A 24,903-nucleotide genomic window follows, 5' to 3' on the forward strand; every position below is an offset into this window, starting at 1 on the left:
GACGCGGGGCCACAGGTGACCTTCCTACCTCCAAGGACCTTCCCTCATGACATTCCCTGTTGCCAAGTGGTTTCACTTATAGCCGTCTTGCCACTCTAGGCCTGGCTGACTTCCCCAAGGAAGGAATGAGCAGAAAGCAGAACACCAGCCTTGGAACAGCACAGAACTGATCCTCATGTTCCCTCTGCCAGGTACTGCTTACATGACCTTGGGTCCCGGGTTGCCCCTCCGGAGAACAGGTTTGCTTTGAGGGTTGAAGGAAGTGTCTCCCTCATGAGCTGTTATGCTCAGCATCTGGGGATGTTTCTGAGCTCAGGCCTTTCTTGGAAGAAAGAGGGAGAACGTCTTAACTCATCCCTGCCTGTGCTTCTCTCTACTCGCCTCTCCTCCTTGCCTCCCTCCATTTTTAAAATTGCTCAAATGCAGCAAGGTCATCTCTGACCCATGTCTTGTCCTGTCCTGACTGTTTTCTCTCTCTCTCAGGAAGTGTTCTCAACTGGGAGCGATTTTGCCCCTTGCGGACACTGGGCAACGTCTGGGGATACCTGTGGTTGTCCCGAGTGGGGGGCCAGCATGACCCAATCCAGTGGACTGAGGCCAGGGGCTGCAGGTAAACGTCCTGCCTTGCACAGGACGGTCCCCACAGCAAAGACTCATCCAGCACAGTATGTCCGGAGTGTCCAGGTGGAGAAATCCTAGTCGCGAACGAGCTCTTTCTCATTTGCCCAACAATCTGTTCCTAGCCTTCAGTTCTCAGGTCCAAACTTGGCACATTCGGAGGCCTTTCTGACCGCCTGACCCCATCCCCCAGCCCCCCCACCCCCTCACTTTCTAGCTCTTTCCCACCTTGCATGGTGCCATTAATTCCATTTTCCCAACTAGGGGACATGCCCCATCAGGTAAGGCTTGGGGCACATGTGCTCACTAAATGCCCAGATAGGGCCTAGCATAAGAGTTGCTTACCACATGTTTGTGGAATGGGTACCTGAACAAGTGAATAAGTAAATAAGTAAAAATCTGCCAGCCATGTTTCATAATCTGCTTACCCTTGCTCTCGTATGAACAAAAGAAAAACAGGTATCTTTCTAACAACCATCACCTTTCTCAGGTTCAAGGGTACCAGGTGGACCCTGCCTAAGCTGACCAAAGACTGTGCCTTCCCCAGGTCCCCTCCAGGGCCCAGGGGCTTCCCAGCAGACAATGAGATGCCACCAAGCCAAGGACGGAAGGAGGGCGCCAGGAATCGCAGTGTGAAGGAGACAGAGACCATTTCTATCTTTAAACAGAGAATGTCTCTCTCTCTGCCTGGATCTTATTTGGTTCCTGATTCAACACTCAAACTCCTGGGGACGTGTGGCCTCAATATTTGATGACATGAAGAATGACAGTATTTTAGGTGTGACAGTCATGCAGCTGTTAGCTTAAAAGGGATGCATACTGCAATTCTTACAGACACAACTCCATGATATCTGGGAAGCGCTTCAGTAGGAAAGAAGGGGAGGGTGTAGGTACATCAGCGCTGGCCACGACCTGATTCCAGCTGAAAACTAGGTGATGTGCACGTGGGGCTTCACTGTACTGTGGTCAGCACTCAGGTGCCTGGTTGAAGACCGCCCTGATTGAAAAACACATGTATATTTTTAAAGACACCTTCATCTGGCTCTCGGGGGAGTGCTGTCCCCACCCCATGCCCCCGGGCCATCAGAGGAAGGCAGGCCCCGCCCTTGGCTCCCCATACTCTTCTTTTTAGCCCCACCAATAAATCAGGATGGAAGACACAGTCAAGCGAAGAGTGGCCTTCTGGCAGCAAATAAAGTTCATTTTCTTGCCTTTTTTTTTTTTTTAACCTCACAAGATCTTTAGAGGGGTTTCCCTTGCCTTTGGCCTATTTTCAAGGCCATAAGCATTAGCGAGCGCAAGCGCTCTCGATCAGTGTTTGTGCCAAGGGACGGACCTTCCTGGTGGCATCTGAGTTTCTCGGTGCCTCAGGGCTGACGGCCACTGGACCAGCTCCACACAGTTGTGGCCGAGGGCCCGCAGGTGTGCCCCGCCCCGGGCAGGGGTTGGAAAGTAGCTCCCAACATTATAGTTTCACGTGAAACCTCCCAATTGTAAAATGTGTGCAAGCCGTTCATTTGTGACAAGTTGATAGCCACCAAACACACACACACACACAAACACACACACACACACACACACACACACACACCCATGGGCCTCAAACAGCCCGAACATGCGTGTCTGTGACTCTGCTGTGGCCATAACGGCTCTCCCTGCCTCCCCTCTGCTCCCCTTTCTGACACTGGAGTCAGACCTAGTCCTGCCTCGAATCAAATATGCCAGGGGCTCCTACATTCTAGAAGCAATACGATCTCACCCCGGGGTTCTCCCTGACCTCCTACTACTCCACCCCTCACCTCCTCTGTTCTAGCCACCCTGAGCCCCCTCGTCCCCCCAGCACAGCAGGTACATGCCCACCTCAGGACCCTGCAGGGGCTGTTCCCTCGGCCTAGACCACTTTCTCGGTTCCAGGGACTTGCTCCTCCTCCTGTTCTTCTCGGGAAGGACTTCCCCAGCCGTTCTTGCTAAAATGACGATTCTCCCTGCTGCTTTGCTCTGCTTCATTTTTGTCCCCCCGCACCCCACGTGAACAGAAGCTCCAGGCGGGTAGGGGTCTTGCCGGTTCTTCGTGTACCCGTGAACGCGGCTGGGAAAACCGTGCGCTCGGGTCCCATGTGGATCCCAGGCTCCGTGGCACCTCACGGAGGCACAATGCCTCTTCAGACCGCTTCACAGCGAGGACTAAGGAAAGCAGGAGGAAGGCTGCCTTACCTGATGGGGTAGTCAGCAGCGCTGAGGTTGATGAAGAAGTCCCAGGGCCAGTCAGTCATCTCTAGGAGGTCCCGCATGCTCTGCAGGTACGTGGACAGGAGGCTGGCTCCCCCCCAGATGGTGGCCATCCTCCAGGGGGTGACGCGAACATTGCCATACTGTCTGGCGAACTGTAGCACTTGCCGATGCAGGTAATTGGAGCGCTTATCCCCGGGGAGAGAAGGAGTGACATTTCAGCAGCAGAACACAGGCGGACGTGCCCCTTGCCCCCTCTCTATCCCCTCCCGTCTAGGTGACATGGCTTCTGAACAGAGCGGACTTCGCCAAGCAACGGGCTCAGGCCTGGGGTGTCTTTCTACATCGCTCTTCAAAATCTTACTATTTTTGAAAATTTACTTTAGCTATTTGAAATGCAGACCCCCAGGCCCCACCTCTGGGCTCACGGCTCACTAGGCGCGGGCTGGTGCCTGGGACTCTGCGTTTTTATACAAGACTGAGGCATGTGGTCTGAGGATGACAAGCTAGGAAGTATGACTGTGTCTAAACCTGGTGAGTATTTTGAGAGGTGGGATTTCTCCACTGCCCTCTCCCCCTCACAGGCCTGCTGTGATCAGGCATCCCCTTTTGACTTCTTGACGAAAGCCACCATCACGTGTGGTCAGCAGACCAACAGAAACCTCTGGGCCAAGACAGCTCAGGGGTCAGGAAGCCTGCTGCAGGGTCTTGTAAATAAAGTTTTATGGGTACACAGACACGCAGACTCATTTCTGTATTTCTCAGGGCTGCTTCCACCCTCCAGTGGCAGAGCTGAGTCGCTGTGGCAGGAGCATATACCTGCAGAGCCTAAAATATTTGCCATTTGGCCCTTTACGAGAAACGTGGGCCCACCCCTGGGATAGTGGGGGCCGGAAGTGCACGGGCCGGTGAAGAAAAGAGGTAAGCAAAACAACATTTATGGAGAAGGTCTAAAGTCACGGCTGGGAACTCTGAAACTAACACATATGCACTTGCACGCCTGCGCGCGCGCGCACACGCGCACATGCACACGCACACGCACGCGCACACACACCCTTAGACGGAATGCTCTGAGGAGCGGCCGCTGATCAGCCTACAAGCCCTGCCTGAAAGGGAGGCCAGCTTGGGGAAGAGCAGACAGACCGGCAGAGAAAGCCAGCAAAGGGCAACCGGCGGGGGGCGGGGAGGGGTCCTCACCTTGTCCACGTGGATGTAGTAGAAGTGGTCTTTGTGATAAATGGCCTTGAACATGCGCTGCAGCTGCCGAGAGGCACGGCCGTGGACCACCAGGACGAAGGCAATTCGGACTGGGTTGGCCAGCATATATTCCACCGAATCCTCATCCCACTGCACGTTCTTGTTGGCTTTGCCTGGGGGAGAACCCAAGAGACCACAGGGGTGCGGTGAGGATCCCAGGCTCTTTGTCGGGGGAGGACGGGGAGTTTCTCTGATGCTTCATCTTGGGGACTACTTGAAGGGCAGAGTTGTCCTATGGGGCCCTGAAACCTAATCCAGCTTAAGCAAGCTTGTCCTGGACCCTTACCCTGTCCTGGTACATGCGTGGGGGGGACTCTGAGGTGCTTATAGGCAGGAGTTCCCACCCCCGAGGAGCTTTAAAAAGCTGACGGAGACCTAAGTACACGTATTAAGCCACTGAACAAGGCAGGAGGAAATGCGAGGTACCTCTGAACCGTAGGGGAAGGAGCAGTTAACTCTGAGCCGGGAAACAGAAGATATATACAAGCCGGTTTTGCCTGCCCTCTCCCTTCTCCTCCAAATAGCATCCTTTTTTGTAAACATTGTGGAAAGAACAGATAAGATGACACCTACCCTCTTAAATTTTTAAGTTCACAGTACAGTATTGTTGATGAGAAGCACGATGTTGTACAGAAGATCTCACTTCTCTGGCATAATGAAAACGTTATCATCCAGTATTTTGGGGGGCATCGTCCCCCTCCTCCATTCTCAGTCTCTATGGATGGGGAGGGTCTCCCTCCATCATCAGTGACAGGGAAGGTCACAGAGCTCAAGGCCTGGTCAATCAGAATGTTGCGTCTCCCTGGCAACAGTCTGTATGGTTCAGACGCGGATGTGTGACCCAACCAAGCTAATTAGCCCAGAAGACAGAATTCTAGACTTTTGTTGGAACAACTCGATTAGAGAGGTTCCCTTTCTGGTATACATGAAACTGGAAGATTCTAAGAGCCCTTTTATCCCCACACAGAGTGTTAAGATCACCTGAGAGGAAAGCAAACAGAGAAGCAGCAATGCCAAGGGACTGGATCCTAATGGTGCCAAGGGATGGGGTCCTAATGGCACCGTGTGAGTTACTCCATCGGCCCAGCTGGAGATCAGCCACCATCATCTTACAGTTTTCTTTGAAAACCAAGTTCCTATATCAGACCCACCTGCATCCCCCTGGTTCCAGATGTCTTTTATCCTAGAAGTAGCCTTAAAGACTCCTTTTCTCCTCCTTCCACTTGCAAACACTCGCAGGGCAGGGTTTCAAGGGGTGGGGGGTACAGAGCTTATTATTGGCTTAGTTCATTACAGTTTTGACCAGAGATCTCCTGCCTCTCTTCAGCCTGATTTCCCTTGGGTCAAACCTGATTTCTTCTGGGTTCTAGGTTTACGAGACCAAGAAAGTTGTCAGGGTTGTAGCTGCAGGTGTCCCAGGATGTCAACTTGGAAAACAGAGACCTGGGAGTGCTTAGTCTGGAGGTCAGGCGATCAGAAGCCTATCGCTGTCACCGGAAAGCTAAACAGCTGCCAAATGAACAAGGCTCCTTCTAGGCCGTTCCAGAGGACAGGATGAAACTAACATGGCTGATGTCTAAATCACATGGCACAGCCTCTGCGGCCTGCATGACCTGCCTCCTGAAGACCTCTGCACCCCGACTGCCCTCCTATCTACCCTGCCACCTGGCCTTCTTTCTTTGGCTTGAGCAAGTTCGTTTCTGCTTCAGGACCTTCTCACTGACTATTCCTGCTACCTAGATCTCTGCATGGCTGTATCCTGTCATCGGTCCACAGCTCAACAAAAGGCCACCTGCCCCCCACAGCCACACCGCTCTCTTCTGCCTCACCTTAGCTTGGTTTTCGGCATAGCATTTAAAACCATCTGAAATTGCGCATCTGTTTGCTTGTTAATTGTTTGAACACCCCACAAACACATCAACTCCAACAGATGAGGGGCTATTTCAGTCTTGTTTGTCATCGAACATACAAGACTGTACCAGTATCTGGCACACATCTGGTTCTTGGTGGAAAAAAAAAAAACTATAGGAGGGGGACATATTGGTTTGGTACCATAATAGTAACAATACATTCTATTGAGCACTGACCAGACCTTGCCATCCATCGTTGCACTCAATCCTCTCATCAGCCCTGCAGGATAGTGCTATTATCCCCATTTTGCTAATTAGGAAAACATAGCTTAGAGAGGCCAAGGGATTTGTTTGTTCAAGGTCACACTGCTTTAATTGGTTCAGCTGTGATTCAAACCCAGGTCTGTTTCCAGAGCCGATGCCCTTAAACACTAATATATACTACGTTACCATACCTAGACTTTGGAAAACTTGATAATAATTCTGTGTAACGAAATACCCTGTAAATTAGCTGATAGGTAGGTAGGCATGCATTCGAGGGCTATCATAGGCACCACAGGGAGGATCCCTGTATCATGTGGGAGGCTGACTCTAGGTGGCCAATAAGATCACATCTTCTCATCCACCCGTCCATCCAAATCCAACCACCTATCCGCTGGAATCCAACCACCCATCCATCCAAATCCGACCACCCATCCATCCAAATCCAACCACCCATCCAGCAAACCATTCAGCTACCCGGCCAGCACAGCATTCAATAGCTTATCATCCAGAAAACCAACCAGCCATGCATCCATCCATCCATCCACTCATCACCTTTAAAACCATCCACCCATCCGCTTACCCATCATCCTCAAAGCAAATCATCCATGCCCCCACTCTTCCAACCATCTATCAACTCATCGATCCACGCAATATTAACTTAGCCTATACTACATGCCAAGTACTGTGCTAGGTACTAGAAAAATAAAATTTGGGGGAAAAAAATCCTTGCCTTTGAGGAGCTCTCAGCCAAATGGAGAAAACAGAAGACAAGGGTCAATTGTTTTAGGACAGAAGTGTGTTCAGTTGCCCCGGGAGGGTGGGGAAGGAGTGAGCAATCTGCCTGCAGGGACAGAGGAGATCTCAGAAAGTTCAGCCCAAAGCTCCTGAACCCATCTCTTCAAGTGCTCGCGCTGGATCCCAGCATCTTAGGCTCCTTGGCTGTTCAATCAGTAGCTGCAATCTGGCGATAATTATCATCTTGGCTCTGACTGAAGACAGACTGGGCAGCCACCAGAGAGGGTTATCCTAACCACCCTCTCCTCTCCTCTTCAAACCAATCACAAATACACTGGGCTTTCTTGGTGATTATATGAGAAGGGCACGCCTAGGGGAATCATGTCCCTTTAAACACTCATGCAACTCTCTATCTATCCATCCATCCTTCCATCCACCCACTCACCCATTCATCCATCCATCCACCCCCCTACCGACCCACTCACCCATCTAGCATCCTTAAAACCTCCCACATGCCAATCCTGGACAAAGCCTGGAGTACACAGACACACAGGATGTGAGCCTGTTTTCACAAGTGGATTACGAATGGACTACAGAATGCGAAAATCTAAAGTAAAAAGATAATAGGTGTAAGAAAAGCTTATATTCTCCTTCCCATGTCTGCAGCCCAAAGGCAGCGTACTGATCTTCACAATGCTGGCTTCGGCCTCTCTTCGCCTCCCTTGGAGACCATCAAACAAAGGGAGGAACGTTTAAAAACAACAGGTACTTAGTGCCACTTTTTTTGCACCTGGACTTCACTGGGTGATTTTTTTTTCAAAGGCCTAAACATGGCCCACAACACTGTATCTTATAGGAAGTTCACTCTGTAGGGGCTCCTGCTGGCCCTCAGATCATACTGCTCATCCCTGCCCAAGGTCTCTGGGTAACAATGATCTGGAGTTCTTAAGTGACTGAGGCTTATGGCGCCTTTGGGATCAGCCCGTGCTTTCTAGCTATGGGTGTCTCCTGCCAGGCTGTTGAATGAATGAATGTAGGAAGGAAGGAAGGAAGGAAGGAATGCATTCTGGCTGCTCTGGCTGACATCAGAGAAGCTGATGTCACTTGAAGGCCTGCTTGCACCAGCACTGTGCCGGATGGCGGGTGTGGAGATGCTATTTGGTTTTGGCAGGGATGCGCTGTCAGGCTCCGAGGCTCAGAGAGGTCCACATGTTTCCCCAGGGTCACACAGTGAGTGAGCACAGAAGCAAGGAGTGGAAGCCCAAATCCATACTTCCACCTGCCCTCCAAGGAATCAGAGAGCAGGGAGATGGGGAAGGTTGGTGTGAAGACTGTAGGCTGGTCTTTAGAGGGACTTGTGCCCTGAGGTGCAAGAAAGCCTTCTGTAACTTTGTTTAAAAAAAAAATTGGGGGCGCCTGGGTGGCTCAGTCGGTTGGGCGGCTGCCTTCGGCTCAGGTCATGATCCTGGGGTCCTGGGATCAAGGCCCACGTCCGGCTCCCTGCTCGGTGGGGAGCCTGCTTCTCCCTCTCCCTCTGCCTGCCACTCTGCCTACTTGTGCTCTCTCTCTCTCTGTCAAATAAATAAATAAAATCTTAAAAAAAAAGATTTAACTTATTTGAGAGAGAGAGAGCATGAGCAGCGGGGTGGGGAGAGGCAGAGGGAGAGGGAGAAGCAGGCTCCCCGCTGAGCAGCGAGCCCCACGTGGGGCTCGATCCCAGGACCCGAGCTGAAGGCAGACGCTTAACTGACCGAGCCACCCAGGCACGCCCTTTTGTAACTTTCTTTAGGGTTTTAGAATGAAGAACAGATTCACAGACAGACACAGACGTGGACGCTTTCCTTCTGAAGAAAAGGAGCTGAGCACCAGGAAATCAGGCACTGTCATTCCGGCAACTGAGCCTGCAGACTGCAAGCCGTCCCTGGGTCAGACAGCTGGTCTGGGGAGTAGCAAGGAGAAGAGAGAACAAAAACCCAGTGTTCTCCTGGAGTATAGCTATTTTGAGGAGAGGGGTGGGTGGGAAAGAACCAAAATACCTGAAGAAAGGAGACTCACACAGAGGGAAAGAGAGGGACAGAGAAATAGAGACAGAGACAGACACAGAGAGGGAATGGGGGTGCAGACAGACAGGCCTTGCTCACACTGAGAGAAAAACAGAGCGAGACCTGCAGGCAGCAGGACCTCCCCCTTACTCCCACCAACGAGAGAGAACCACAGACAGAGACCTACACAGAAACACTGAGAAAGACAGAGACACACACAGGTATAAATAGAGACAAATGCACGTGATCAGATACATATACAGAGGCAGCAAGAGACAAGAGGGAAGAGGGGAGCCACCATGGAAAAGCCAGATCCACTCAACCTCAAACCACGGCAGCCATCCTTAAAAGCAAAGGCAAACAAAACCCCCGGAAGCTCAGAAGGCAAAAATGCCTCCAGGTCTTTCCTGCCATCCTCGGTCCTTCACACATCTGCTGCCCCCTCACCTAGCGACTCTGCCCTCTCGTGCACCCAGTGATTGAGCTGGCCCAGAGCCCCTGCCCCCCAAAGTGGCAGGACGTACTGAGGCTGGCTCCAGAAACACAGCCGTAACCACTCCCCATTCTGGCACAGTAGGACCCCGATGCGTTTCACTGAACAACAAGAGAGGGAATGAGAGAGTTTTGTTCCTGCATGGTGGCAGGGGAGGGGTGCCATTCAAAAGGGCTGAGGTTCACACGATGCCCTTTGCCTGCCGCCAACAACCACCTTCCTATTTGTGTTGCACACCCCCTGGCTCCTGTAACGACCTTTCTGGCAAGCTGCTCCGACGCGGGGGTTGGGGAGCTGGTGACTGACAAGAAGCCACACCACAGACAGGGCTAGGACGCTCCTTGCGGGGCGGGGGGGTGGTGGGGCTGCACACCCCGGCCGCCACTGCCGAGGCTGTGATCTGGAAAAGGCTCCTCTACCAGGAGTGGGTCTTCAGCAGACCGCGGCGAGATCACCAGCACGAGCAGGAACGGGGCGAACACTCCCTCCAATGCTACTGGCGGGGGTGGGCAGGGCCACAACTTTGCCAGCAGAGATGTGGCAGCAAGAATTACAATTTTAAACACGCATGACCCTTGATCCAGGAGCTCCACCCCCAAGAATCTGTCCTAAGGGGAGGAGAAGAAAGCACCTCAAGTCTCTACATACAGCATGCTCTCTGGCTCATTTATTCGTTCATCTGGTGTCCTGAGTGCTGGGCACAGTTCTTGTCATGTTAGTGGACGCAACAGAATCTTTCCCTGAATACTGCTTAGTCTAGTGGGTAGAGAGCCAACATAATAAGTAAGCAAATAGAAAATATAGTTGCAGATAGTGATAAAGGCTATGAAAAAGGGAACAAAGTCATATTAAGGGAAGGGGTTTATTTGACTATGGTGGCCAGGGAACACTGATGTGGGGATATGTGAACAAGCTCTGAATAAAATGAGGGAATGAGCCATGTCATTATCAGGAATGAGGAGGATTCTGGGCAGCTGGTATAGCAAGTGCAAAGATCCTGAGGCCTTGACCTCAACAGTGTTTATAATGGTCCAAAATAGGAATCGCCCTAAAAGGTTTTATTAATACATATTGATACAGAACACTGCCTATAATATATTCAGCAAAAGAGAACTCTTAATATGTAATCCCTAACAATTTATAAGACATGCTTCCAAATATTAACAGAGGTTCATATGGCAACAGGACAGTTTTCCTTTCTTATACTTTTCTGCATGATCTGCATTTGGTAAAACGGATTACTGTTATAATGAAACAGAACAAAGGTGATGCTTATTGATAATTCTAATACCAACTGTTTCTCGAGTGTTGCTACGCATTAAACAATGTCTGTATATGATCATCTTTTTCACTTCTAGACAAACCCCTAAGAGAAGAGCTACTGCCCTCCTATTATATGACTAAAGAAGCTGAAGCTCAGAAGTCCCACAGGATGTGGCTGTCCTGGGAACGAAGCACGTCTGTGACGCCAGAGCCCCGTCACTGCCGTGATGCTCGATAAATTGTCGCCATGACAAAAAAAGAGGAAAACCTGCTCCTAGAAGAAGCATGTCAGTCGACTTTCAGCTGTAGCATGGCTAACAGTGACACGCGGTCAGAGCTATGTGGGCCTTCAAAGGCGGAAGCCCAAATACTGTCCAGCTCCTAAAATAACAAAACAAAACAAAACAAAACAAAAAAAAAAACTGTGAATTTCACCATGTAATCAGATGCCAAGGGCACAAAACAGAAAATAAGCGGAAGAATCAGAGTGATTAGGGATAGCGGGAGAAGCGGACTTCAGACCAAGGTTCAAAAGCCAGGTTTGTGGGGGAGAATATCAAGTATATTTCTGCGATGCAGGTGCCAAGGCCAAGCAGAGTGAATCCCAGACAGCTCCACCAGTTACTACTTGTGCCATGTCCAGCTTGTTGCGCAAACTCTGTATTTCTCATTATGGTCTTAGGTCAGATAAGGACCATGTAACCCTCGGGCTCCAAAGAGAGGGTAAAGATGAAGCTCCCTTGCAAGGATCACTGTGTTGTACAGATGTTGTGCCTTTGGTAATGGCCTTGCAGGAAGACCATCTGGGAGGAGAAAACAGGGTGGAGGGCCTTAAGAGCATTGCCTCTGGTCGGGCAGACCTTGGACAAGTTATGCAAGCACTCCAAGCCTCAGTTTTCCCGTCCGTAAAATGGGTATGTTATCATCACAGCCTCTGCGTCACATACACTTTCGTGTCTAGTACTGAGCACAATGCCTGGCATGCAGTAAACGCTCGATGAACAATAGTGTGCTTGTTGTCATTCCTGTTTGTGTCATTATTTTGATGAGGCTGTTCCTCCAGTGATCAGCACCAAGCTTGGTTCAGCTAATGGGCCCAGCTCCAGGTTCAACCCCAAGACCGCTCAGGCTCCCAAGGCTGTGCACACTGTTTGCAAGTAAACAACCACAAACGGAGTTCTCCTCCATAGCGTGGGCCTCCGACCACAATTAGTAACAAATGTGGTGGGTGGTAACTATTTATGGCAATGATCCCTCTGCTGTGTATACAACTATCAAATCGTTACACCGTACACCTGAAATTAATATGTTTTACGTCAATTATCTCTCGATTAAAAAATAGTAAACATAAACACAAAAAAAACCTATGACACTGCTCAAAAAATAGCCCCAAACCCAAACCAACCAATCAACAAAAACCGAATTCAAAGAAGTCAGTTGGCCGGAATAATTATTCCGCCAACGGAGCCCTCAATTCTATTTATACTCCAAAAGGGCCTCTTCTGCCTGCAGCGAGGGAATCGGCTTTCTGACTTGCTTCCAACTAAGAGGGCTGGTTGCGCTGGGAAGGGAGAGAAGTGGAGATAGGGTTGTGTGCACGCGGGGTGTAGGTCGGGCGGCTCTGCCATCCAGTTCTGCCTCTTCCGGGTGGGGACTTTGGGAGGACACGGTTCCTCTCTGACCGTTGGTTCCTCCTCTATCAAGTGGGGATGATCATACGGCTGTTCTAATTCTAATTTTTTGAGGCGCTTCCATTCTGTTTTCCAGAGTGACCACACCATCTTGCGTTCCCATCAGGATGAATGCTGAGGACATGATGCTAGGTGAAATAAGCCCCTCATGGGAAGAGAACTATGGCACAAGTCCCCTCGTAGGAGGTATCCAAAGCAGTCACCTGTGAGGTATCAATGAGTGAGATGGGGGCCGCCAGAGGATGCGGGTGGGGGTGGACTACTAACAACGGCCGTGAAGATTCAGGCAAGCAAGACGAGTAAGCTCTAGAGACCCGCCGTATAACACCATACCTTTAGTCAACAGTATTGTGCACTTGAAGATGTGTGGAGAGGGTAGAGCTCATGTTAAGTGTTCTTACCAAAACAGGATAAAAAATGTACCAAAAAAACCCACAAAAAAACCCCTAAAGAGGGATGAGCAATCCATCCCTGACCCTGCTGGGTTGTGCAGTGATTCACGGCTGTGGATTGTGGACGGGACGCGGCTTCACACTGGAGGCAGGCACATTGCGTGGAAGTGGGATTCATGTCACTGGGAGGAGAAACCTTGACATGTTCTAGGTTCCTTGTCAGATTTAGGTGGAGGTACCTTTTTCCCCCTGGGAAATTTCTATGCAGAAGTTTGGTGATGAGAACTTGGGAGCGGGGATGCCTGGGCGGCTCAGCGGGTAAGTGTCTGCCTTTGGCTCAGGTCATGATCTCAGGGTCCTGGGATGGAGCCCCGCGTCTTGAGCCTGCTTCTCCCTCCTGCTCATTTTCTCTCTCTCTCTCTCTCTCTCTCTCTCTCTCTCTCTCTCTCACACACACACACACACACACACACACACACACACACACACACACACAAATAAAATCTTAAAAAAAAAAAAAAAGAACTTGGGAGATGCTCAGTGCCCAGAAAGAAATCCTGCTCTCAGTGGGCTTAGAAAGGTGGCTCAGTGTCGTGGCAAGTGCTCAAAAAGCGACAAGTCTGGGTTCAAATCCTGCTTGCGCTGTGATCCAGCCAGGGCACCCCGGGCGAGTCATTTCCCTTCCTTGATCCCGCTGACCCTTAGAGCATGATAATGATGTCTATGTAAACTGAACGCTTACTATGTCCTGAGCGCTATCCATTCGTGGTTTCATTATTTAATTTTCCCAAGGCCTAAGGAAGCAGGTACCAAGACTGTAATGCCCAGCTGAGGCCAAGGCGATGCTGAGGGAGTGATGAGAAGTCACCTTCTCCGGAGAGTGAACAGCCCAAAGACAAACACTCAGGTCTGCCGGGCTCCAAACCCGTGTGTTACTCCACCAGATGAGGGAGATGATGCTTCCTTAGTCTGGGATTCTAACCTTGGGGAGTTAGCACCGCTGCACGGAAGGCTGTCCTGAGAGTCAGGCTGGCCTCCCCGACTTCCCACCCTCTCTCTCCTCTCCCTTACTTTCCTTTCCTCTCCTCCCCTTGTTCCTCTTCAGCTTAAGGTACAACTGACATATACAATTTTGAGATACTTTTAGGTGTACATTGTAGAGACTTGAAATACACCGCACAGGGATCCCCGCCCCCCCCCATCCATCTAGTTAATTAACACATCCATCACGGCACATATTTATTTATCTTCTGTGTGTGTGAATATTTAAGGTCTACTCTCAGCAAATTTCAGTTATACGATACGGTGTTATCAGCTACAGTCAGCGTGTTGTACATTAGCCCCTCAGAACTTATTCATCTCATAACTGGTAGTCTGCACCCTTTTACCTTCTGCTCCCTAGCTCTCCCATCCCCCAGGCCCCGGGCAGCCACTTTTCTACTTTGTTTCTAGGAGTCTGGCTCCTTCCTTCTTCCCTCCCTCCCTTTCTTTAGATTCCACAGCCAAGTGAGACCGCAGGCCGTATTTGTCTTTCTCTGTCCGGCTTATCCCACTTAGCATAACGCCCTCGAGGTCCATCCACGCAGTCACATGCGGGATTCTCCTCCCTCCTCCCTCCCCGCTGCATACAGACACCACGTCAGCTGGGCATCATAGCTGTCAATTCCCCACGGGCCAAGGGCAGATTTCGTGTTTTTCTGGGACATCAACACCACCCCTCCGCCCTGGCCTGGCCCAGAGCGGAGCTCGGGGGGGGGGGCGGGGGGAGGAGGCCTCAGTGAACGAATGGTTTCTGACTGATGGATCAAGCTTGACAGCTTTGTCCAGGTTTCCTGCCGGGGAGGCCCATGTGGACGACGCAGGTCTGAGCTGCTGTGCATGCCTGTCTCCACTCATCCAGTGAACCGGCAGAAGGCTGGGTCCCTGCCCTTCCTCAAGGCTTTAGGGCAGCGTGGCGACCCTTGCCGAGGGGCCGGGCGAATGCCCAGTCGCCCTCCAGCCCGGGAGCTGCTGATTCAGCGCCGTCCAGTTACCACCAGCCTGACCGAAGGAGGAGTGAAGGGAGAGGCCATGCGGTGGGGACCACGGGTCGGGAGAGGACACAGTTGCAAGGAGAAAGCCGGCCAAGGCCAGCAGCCTTCGGGGGCTCAGGACCCCTCCTCAGCAAAGCCATCCTTGACCCTTGCCTCTCCCTTCTTCGAGTCTCCCGCAGGCCCTCCAAGCATCCCGCACTGCTGTGTGTGTACAACTGTGCCCAAACGCACATAACACGCACCACCTTCACTGTCCTTAAGGGCACAGTTCAGTGGTGGTAAGCGTGTCCGCACTTTTGTGTGTCACCATGACCCATCCCCAGAACTTTCCATCTTGCACAACTGGAATCCTTCTCATTAAACCCCGACTCCCATTCCCTCTCCCCCGGCCCCCAAACCCCTGGGCAACCACCGTTCCTTCGGCCTCTCTGAATGTGACCACTCTAGAGATTTCATATACGTGGAATCGGCAAAGAGTTGTTCTTTTGTGACTGGTTTCTTCCATTTAGCATCATGTTTTTAGGGTTCGTATGTGGAGAAGCGTGTGTTCCGTTTCATTCTGAGGTTGAGCATGTTACTCCATCGTAAGGACAGACCATGTTTTCCTTTTTCCACTCGTCCGCTGGTGGAAAGGTGGGTGTGTGTCCACCATTCAGTTCCTGTGAATAACGCTGCGATGGGGACGGGTGTTTGCGTATCTCTTTGAGACCTGCTTCCATTCTTTTGGGTATATCCCCAGAGGTGGAATTACTGGATCATATGGTAACACTCTCTCCTTCCCTCTATTTTGGGAGGAGGAACCCGTCCCTCACCTCACTCAGCCATCCCCTGTAGGGACTCAGCCCGAATGCACCATTTCCTCACAGGGCAATTGGCCACTCTGTGCCTCAGTTTCTCCATCTGCCAAAGAGGGATCCCCTCTGAGGGATGCCGTAAGGACCAAAAGCTATAACCCAGGCAAAGTAAGGTCATGGAGCCCGTCAGAGCAAGAACCAGCTGTCCAGCCCATGGAGGGTGACTCTGGAGCCCTCCCTACCTTGCACTGAAACCCAAAATTATTACAGTGGTGTCCGGGACTGAACGCGGAAGACTCTGCGGTTGGGGTCCCTACACAGGATGTCAGAGCTCCCCAAGGGACAGGACATCGAATGGCCCTGAGTGTCAGCGTGGGACAGTGATTCCCTTTCCAGTTCTCACCCAGCCCTCTGATGAGCCCACCAAGGAAGCCTCAGGTCGGCGCAACCATGTCCTGGGCAGCACTCCCTCCCGAAACTTCCTCTGCCAACGAGGAGGGACAGGCCCACAGGGCTGGCATCTCGGGAGTAACCAGCTAGCGCTGCCGACTGCTGGGCTCATCTGCGTGGCTGCTGCCTCTTTATGGCAAATGACAGTGAGATTCCCACTTTTGGCAGCGAGGTAAGACGGCTCTGAAAATAAAATTGACTTAAGTAAAAATGGAAGTGAGTCTCTTGCAACGAAAACGTTCCGAGAATAATAGGGCAGGTGGAATGTGGATATAGCAGAATCATGGGGACGGGAGAGGTGTGAAGGAAGCTTGAGGAATGTTAATTAGACTGCACAAGCTTGCTCCCCACCTGGGACGTGCCGAGTTTGTTGAACAAATGAGGGAAGGTGAAGGCCAGGTACAGACGGATGCCCAAGCAGCCCCATACGTCATGGAAGGACTCACAGGTCCTTCCTACAAGGTCGGCGTTCGCGGCTTCAGGGAACCAGGAGGTTACGTCAGGAGGTTTCTAGGGTGGGCTCTCTGAGGGACCATCTTCCTGCTAGGGACAGTGAGCCACGGGTCCGCCAAGAAACACTATCCTTCTGATTTTCACTCCAATTTGTGGAGCACTTAACATTCATGAGGTTCTTTCAGAGGCTTTGACCTCTCACAGAAATGCTGCACATGGAAATTATCCCCATTCACGGATAACTGTCCTGGGATCAGAGAGGATAAAGAAGTTGCTCAAGGTCACAGAGCCAGGAGGTGGACAGGAGATTGGGGTTCAAGTGGATCTGATTTCAAATACTGTGCTCCATGTCCAGATTTTGCCTGGCAAGGACCCCCGCTTCCCTAAGGCCACTGGGGCTCCCAATGGACCCAAAGGGGTTTCTCAACCTCGGCATAATTGATATTTGGGGCCAGATCATTTATTGTGGGAGGTGAGGGCCATCCTGTGCACTGGAGGATGTTTACTCACATGCCTGGTGTCTACCCACTAGATACCAGCAGCACCCTCCCCAAATATCTCTCTTCACTGACAGATGTCCCCTGGGAGAAGGGGACAAAATCACCCCCCACTGAGCAATACTGCTCTGGAACAGAAGTTCTCAAAATCTGGTCTTTGATCAGCAGCATCAGCAATACCTGAGAGCTTGCTGGGAATGAAAATGTCAGTCCCCTCACCCCTTCTGCCTCTGCACCTCTGGGGGTGGGGACCAGCAATCTGCCTATCACTTAACAGGCCCTCCGGAGGCAAGCTAATGTTTGAAGATCACTAGCCTAGGCTGGCGATTCTTAACCCTGGGCCACACATTAGAATCACCTGAGCATCTTAAAAACCATGTCTTCCCAGGTGTAGTTCTACCCAGCCCCATCTCCGGATGCCACCTTAAATCCCCAGGGCCTCCTGCTAGAGACCGAAGGCCTGCTCACTGTTATTTTTCTCCCACTCTGAGAAAATGTCTCCCTCCATCCCCGACCAAGCACTCAGGAAATGTTCCTGCTGATTTTTTTCCCCTCTATTCAAGTCTGGAGTTATTAAACCACAGCCCGTGGCTGAACCGTCTTATTGATTTTATTGTCGAGAGCCCTGGGATATTCTAATGATGTACTGCTCAATAAATGGAAGCTGGTAGGATAGATACTGATGGCGTACGGTACATTTCGCCGCAATTCACTGGGTCCCAGTCACTTTGCCTGTTACCCATCGGCTGTGAAAATGCGACGCTTTGTCCCGCAAGCTCTTGTCCATCCGGCCAATGTTACCTTTCCCGTGAGTCAGGAGGAAAGAGCCATGATGGTTAACAGCTACTACGGAGTATTTCTAAACAGACAGTATCTCATTTATTTCTTACAGCAGATCTTTGGGAGGGATACCCTGATGAAGCCTATTCCACAGATAAGGAAGTGAAGGCTCTGAGAGGTGACTTGACCTGGCTAGCCAACACACTGGGAAGCCGAGATTCAAATCTCCCTTCATCAGCCTCTAGGAGGAGGGCTTTTAACCTCTACTACGGTAGGACTGTTTGTGTTCCCCACCCCCAAATTCGTAGGTTGAAAAATTAACGCCCAAGGTGATGGTACTGGGAGGGGGGGGGGCTTTGGGAGATGATGACGTCATTAGGGCAGAGTCTTCACGAATGTGATTAGGGCCCCAGGAACAGAAGCCTCAGGGAGCTCCCTCGCCCTTCTGCCAAGAAGGGGAAAACGGCTGTATATGAACTAGGAAGATGCTCAGCCTCCAGGAGTATAAAAAATAAAGTTTTCTTTATAAGCCACCTCGTCTGTGGGCCTTTGTTAGAGCACAAAGGACGAAGACAGCCCCCCTGCAAAGACACTATGGCTTCCTATTGTACTTGAGCAACCTTTCAGATGGTTTCAGTACAGATGACTATTTCATCTATTTTTTCCCCCTTCGTACGCACAGTGTTTCTCCACAAGGACCACTGGTATTTGAGGAGAGACAATTCTCTGTTGGGTTCGACTGTCCCACGGATTACAGGACATTTAACATCGTCCCACCAACTGCCCCTTCCCCTTGGCCTTTCCCAGCGCACCCTAGAGGATCAGTATGACTGTGGCTTGAGAACCACTTGTCACACTGGGAGGCAGGAGATTCTCGGCCAAGCTGGCCTCCTTCCTTCTTGGCCACATGGGCAGTCACTCTGGAAAGGCAGCATGGCAACTGGAAAGAAGTTTGGCTCTGAAATTCGAGATCTGGGTTCAAGCCGTAGCTCTTCACTCACTGTGACTCTGTGAGGTCGGGCAAGTTTTATCACCTCTCGAACATGCTAGCTGCTCGTCAGTAAAATGAGGGCAAATACCGACTTCTACCTTGAAGGGAGGAATCTATGGAATCACTCAGAAAAATGCCCACCGCAGAGCAGGGATTCTGAAGCTGCGGCGATTTCGTCCCTCCTGACACCTGTCGTCTTCTTTTTTTTTTAAAGATTTTATTTATTTATTTTAGAAAGTGGGGGGCGGGGAGGGCAGAGGGAGAGGGAGAGGGAGAGGGAGAGAGAATCCCGAGCAGACTCTGTGTCCAGCACAGAGACCGACACGGGGCTCGATCTCACAACCCTGAGACCATGACCTGAGCCGAAACCAAGAGTCTGATGCTTAACCGACTGTGCCCCCCAGGGGCCCCTGCCCCCTGTCTTCTATGTGTTCTTCTTAAATTCCTGATCCACAGACTTTATGAGCATAAAAAAAATACAGCATTCTCCATGTGGTGGTTTGATACTCAGCACCTGTGACACGCCGGGCAGGCACCGTCCTGGGAGTGGGTAACAGAGGAACGCGTGGGCCACAGACAGCCTTGACTCACGAGGGGCAGACTCCCCTGAAGGCAGACAACTAACATACATATTCCCCAGGCCACTTCCGTGATATGAAGAAAACTCAGTGGCGGCCATATTACTATCACCTTAAATAATGACACGTGAGTGACTAAATTTTAGTTCTCCTCTCCTTTTCCCACCGCCCTCACCCAGCCACTCTTTCCACGAAGCTGCAACCGAGTTTAATGCCATCAAACCCCTGCTTCTGTTCCTAACTCTGCTGGGGTGTCCTCCCCTTTTCCTAAGACACCAGCTTGCTATGGACCGAACGGTGTCCCCCACCTGAATTCATAGAGTGAAGCCCTCACCCTCACGTGACCATCTTGGAGAGGGGCCCTTAAGGGGGTGAGGAAAGTTACGCGGGGTGACAGGGGCAGAGCCCCAGTCAGATGGGATGGGTGCCCTTGTAAGAAGAGACAGCAGAGAGCCTGGCTTCCCTCTGCCACGTGAGGAAGTGTCGCCGGGAGGAGGGCTGTCACCAGCACCCGGCCACCGGCACCTCATCTTGGACTTCTAGTCTCCAGAACCACAAGAAAACACATTTCCGGTGGTGAAGGCCTCCAGAGCTGATTAACACGCTACTCAAAGAGATCAAGGGATCCATTTCTCGGGCTAAGATCGAAGAGCTCCAGGTTGGAGTAAGGAGTTGACTGGGCAGGCAGGGATGGGCGGGTGTCCCTGCGCAGAAGGGACAGCAATATGCAAAGGCCCGTGAGGAAAGACAGTGTCGTCAATGACACGAGAGGATGGAGGGCCAGGCTGACTGCCCCACAGGTGCCAAGCTGAGATCAGGAAGGAGAGGCCGCAGGGGCATCGCACAGGGTCCTGGGCACCCGTGCAAGGACCACAATGGGAGAGAGCGATGAGCCATCAGAACAGGCTTGTTAGGGACGGTTAGGGGGTGGATGGCAGGCGGGATGGTGCAAGGGGCATGGCTGCAAGGTGCAGAGTGGGGGGCAGGTGGGGGGGCAAGGAGCACCCCGCACTGCCGCTCTCTGCAGTTCGGGGGGTCGAGAACTCTGCTTCATCCACGCGCCCCGCCTTTTGGACCCTGGGGTCGCCGTCCGCAAGTTCTCCTAAGAGCCTGCCTGTCGCCTGACATTTTCATCTCTGTCCTTTCTCCTCTCCTGAAGGTACTCGCAGGTTCAATAAACATTGCCGCGGAAAAATGCAGCGACTCATCTATTTTTATTACAAACAGAGCCACCGGAAGAGGGAACAAGTCTTCTTTAACTTCTCCGGGTAAGGGTTTTGAGACAACAGGTTTATTTTTTCCAACTCACCAAGGACTAGAAGAGTAACACTCTGAAGTAACAGTACATTAATTAATGACGAACTGGTTGGAATTTTCCTAATAAAAATCCTCACAGTAATCACATTATGGACCATTAATGCTGCCTCCTGATCATAAACCATAAAAATATGTTCTGCGGGTGCCTCCTCTTTAAAAAGGGACATTTCCCCCAAACTGTTGCCCATTTGTCACGTTAATGCTGTCATGTCACAGGGCACAGACAGGAGTAATTACACAGGCTCGCGTCCGTGCAGGGTTCCCTCTGCACTGGCCACTCGGCCAAGCTTGTCCGCGCACTGCTCCCAGCGAACTGACTCAGTAAGTGCCTCTCCTACCCCCATTTTACAGATGGGGAGACCGAGGCACAGAGGGAGTGGGTAGACTGCCCGGGGGCCAAGGAGCTCGGAGGGAACGGACTGGGAGCTGAATCCAGGCAACCTGTTTGCAGAATACTCTCGCCACCCTGCCTCCTGAGGAAGAGGATGCATCTAGAAGCACGGCAGTTCGCTTGCCCAACCAACCCCACCACTGATGGGCTCTGTGGTTCATTTCAATAGTAACAGCAGCAACGGTCAATCCAGTGCAACATGAGGCTTTGCTCCTAGGGCAGGAATTGTGTCTAGGGCTAGCCAAATGCCTGGTGGCAATGCCAGGAGCATCCGAGACACACTGAGTCTATTCCTGCTGAAGGAAGACCTAGCTATCGAAACACATACCAGAGGGCTCACGGCAGTGGGGAAGAGGGAGCCTCTCAAGTGCATTTGGGATCTCGACAGACCCATTTCCCTGCACGGGTGAGTGAGACCTGGGTGTGGGGCTGCCATGTCCACACCGGGGATCAGGCACTCGGGAGTCCCAGCTCCTGGGGTTCAAGGGAGGAGTTCGTTTTCAACCCTGCCTGGCTTCACTCCTTTGCCTGCTCCGGGTGTTTCTTGGATTTCTCTATGTAGATAATACGTACTCATTGTAGAAAATTCCAGCATGTAGAGCAATGTGAAGAAAGGGGGGGAAAACCCTCATACTTTAGAGCATCCACATATCACCACTGTTAACATTCTGGTGAAGATTTTTCAACTATTGTTACGCACACACATTATATATAATCATATACATTCTGTTTTGTCATATGCATTGTATTTTTAGTTTTTACTTTTTTTTTTAAAGATCTTATTTATTTGAGAGAGAGAGAGAGAGAGAGCGCGCACACACACACAAGCATGGGGAGGGGTGGGCAGAGGGAGAAGCAGACTCCCCACTGAGCAGGGAGCCCGATGCGGGACCCGATCCCAGGACCCTGGGATCATGACCTGAGCCGAAGGCAGACGCATAACGACTGAGCCACCCAGGCGCCCCTGCATTCTATTTTTAACAATATACCCCTGACATCTCTTCCATGTCAAAGAACAGATACTCCTCCTTTCCTTCTCTTCCTTCACAAATATTCTCTGAGCATCTAGTATGATCAGTCACCCTGCCAGGCGCTAGGGATGCACGGAAGAACAAAACAAATATTGAATTTGCCTTCAAGGAGCTTACTGTCTAGCCAGGGGAGGAGCTGAAAGGAGAGACAAATATCTTTTACAAAAGGTGTTTAATAGGTTTAATGCTTAGGAGGCAGAAGATGGGGCCAGGGGACCTAAGGCAGACTAGGTGTTTACGCTTTTCTGAAGAGGCAACAGCAAAGCCAACATCTGAAACGTGAGGAAGGGGAGCCAGGTAAAGAGGGTGTCATTCCAGGCAAAAGGAAGGCCGTGGGTCAAGGTCTCCAGAGGTAAACACCTGACTTTGAAGAATGAAAAAGAGGGAGGAGGAGCTCTGTTTTTGTTTTTAACTTTCCTTTTCCGTATTTTTGAAATGGAATACATAATTGAGGGCCATTCAGTTCTTTCTTGAATACCTCTAAAGACGGGAACCTCAGTGTTTTACAAAGCAGCCAGCCACACTCGTGGGCTGCACGGTCACGAGCTGCTTTTTTTCCAAAATATGCCCACCAGGGGGTTTTATCTATAGCTCCTCACGCTGCCTTTGAAGGCAGGACCACTGCTTCTGCTATGGACCAAACTTCAACATATGAAAATTGTTATCATACAATTACTCCACCCCACACTGTCATCCAAGCCCAGGCCAAGTGTGCACCCCTAGCTCCTAGTACACGGAGGACGCCTGCTCCGTTTGTCATGGTCCTTCCTGAGAGTGACTAGGAGCCATGAGCCTACAGCTAACAGTACTCTTGATTAGGACTCTGCACTAACACACCCTACAACGACTGGAGGGAAAAAAAAAATAGGCCTCCTGGGCATGGGACAGCATGAATTCATTCATTCATTCAATAAATAACTGTGAATGTCTGTGATAGCACTACCCCCTGGGGCCAACAGCACTTAACTGGATAGACACACCACTTATTCGAGAAATAATTATCAAATATCTGCTGCTGGGCGACGCACCGGGGTGTCCGGGGCTAGACCAGATGGACACAGTACCTCTCCCACGGAGTCTCCAAATGAACATGGAATGAATGAAGGCTGTGTCTTGCCTTTTACCATCCAGCTTCGTGGTGGGGATAACCACCATCTGCCACAGAATCTGTATGCATCAAGTCCCCTAACCTGCTCGTTTAGCGTTCTCATGCCCGTGAACCTGCCACTGCTCCTTGATTAGCCTGGAAGACCAATGAGACCCCGATTTCTTGACCATGGCTTGGAAGCTTCATCCAAGTTAGGGGGCGTCTGAGAATACCCTTTCCTCAATAAGAACCCTTTCAAAGGAACTGGCAGACAAAGCTCATCTTAAACATGCACCAGACATTGGACCAGAGGATGCCAGGGGAAAAGGCAGTCGTCACTTTTGTGACAGGATGGGGTTAGGATGAGCCTTGGGACAAGACAGGACCGGCACTACCCCGGATTCGGAAGGCCACTGACAGTGACAACAATTTAAATGAAATTAAATTCAGTCAGCTCCAAAAGGAAACACGTGTAACGTTAATTTCATGGGTGTACCAATGTGTAAACCTAACAGATGAAACTTAAATGAGAAAGGCAGAGAAATGACATTTGGTTAAACAATGCATCAGTGGGTAGAATTTGTTGAAACTGCCATTTAAAAAAAAAAAAAAAGTACAAGCACAACTCGACGTTGAGCAAGCTGTCACCCGGGCCAGGTCACCGAAGCGTTGCCAATGCACTGCGCTTGGGAGGGGCAGGGGCAGCAGGGGATGGAGGCAGCATGGATGAATTTAGGGGACTTGGGCCAGGGTCCCTGCTGATTTTTGATGCCCTCCTGTTTGCCTGGGCAGACACCATCATCTGCTTGTCTTTCCAACTTTCCAACGGAAATCTCCCCCTGGCCAGGAAATGTACGGGTGCTTGTTTATTTCCTTCCATTTCTTAAAAGCAACGGATGACTCAGGATTTAAGGCATGTGAAAATGGGCAAAGACAGCTTTCCCTTTTATCCCCATGTCCTGGCACATAGCAGACAGTCAGGCATTAAATAAGTACATAAATAATATGGACATTCCTCTGTCCTGTCTTCCCATATAGTCTCATGTGAGACTCAGTCATGACTCTGTGATGATGTCAGCAACAGTCACCTCCAATCCACACTACTCCCCTGACATATTGGTTTGGAGGTCCCGGGCCCTGTCCGCTTGCTGTCATTCCCTTTCAGTATTCGCAGAAACTCGTCCTTTGGTCAATAAAGCTACGGGAAACCGATTGACTGGAAAGAAATAGGACTCTGCTCAAGATGCTGACCCAAGAAACAATGTGTCCATTGAGCCCGCCAGAAATACAACATTGATAAAGGCTAACGTTTTGTTGAGCGCTTACAACATGCCAAGCACTGTGTCAAGGGTGTCTCTGTTTTTGTTGTTGTTGTTGTTCGTTCTGCTGTATTGTGTTTCATTCCACCCTCAAGAAACACTGTGAGCCAGGTACCATCGCTCTCCTCATTTCACAGACGAGGAAAAGACAGACGGACCGAGGCCAAGTAATACAATCAAGATCACACAGCTGGTGGCAGAGCTGGGATCTGAACCAAGGCTAATCGGATTTCAGAGCTACTGCCCCATTTTGCCCTAAATGTATCACCAACCTGTATCAGATGGCAGATAAGGAAGGGGAGGCGAGGTGACAGCGTCTCACGTGGAAGCCTCAGCACTGGAACCTCT

General features: G+C 50.9%; 1 protein-coding gene across 1 annotated transcript in view; it reads right to left on the reverse strand.

Annotated features, from left to right (window-relative positions):
- Positions 1–24,903, reverse strand: part of XYLT1 (xylosyltransferase 1) — a 291,435-nt gene that overhangs the window by 68,035 nt on the left and 198,497 nt on the right. Inside the window, exons 4-5 of the mRNA XM_025855530.2 lie at positions 4,045–4,217; positions 2,833–3,035 (exon numbers count right to left, since the gene is read on the reverse strand). Coding sequence (XP_025711315.1) covers positions 2,833–3,035; positions 4,045–4,217 — 376 coding nt within the window. The remainder of the gene's footprint in view (positions 1–2,832; positions 3,036–4,044; positions 4,218–24,903) is intronic.

This window comes from Callorhinus ursinus, unplaced genomic scaffold (assembly GCF_003265705.2).
Source record: "Callorhinus ursinus isolate GAN/ISIS: 27379988/994484 unplaced genomic scaffold, GSC_fseal_2.0 scaffold13, whole genome shotgun sequence".
NCBI lineage: Eukaryota > Metazoa > Chordata > Mammalia > Carnivora > Otariidae > Callorhinus > Callorhinus ursinus.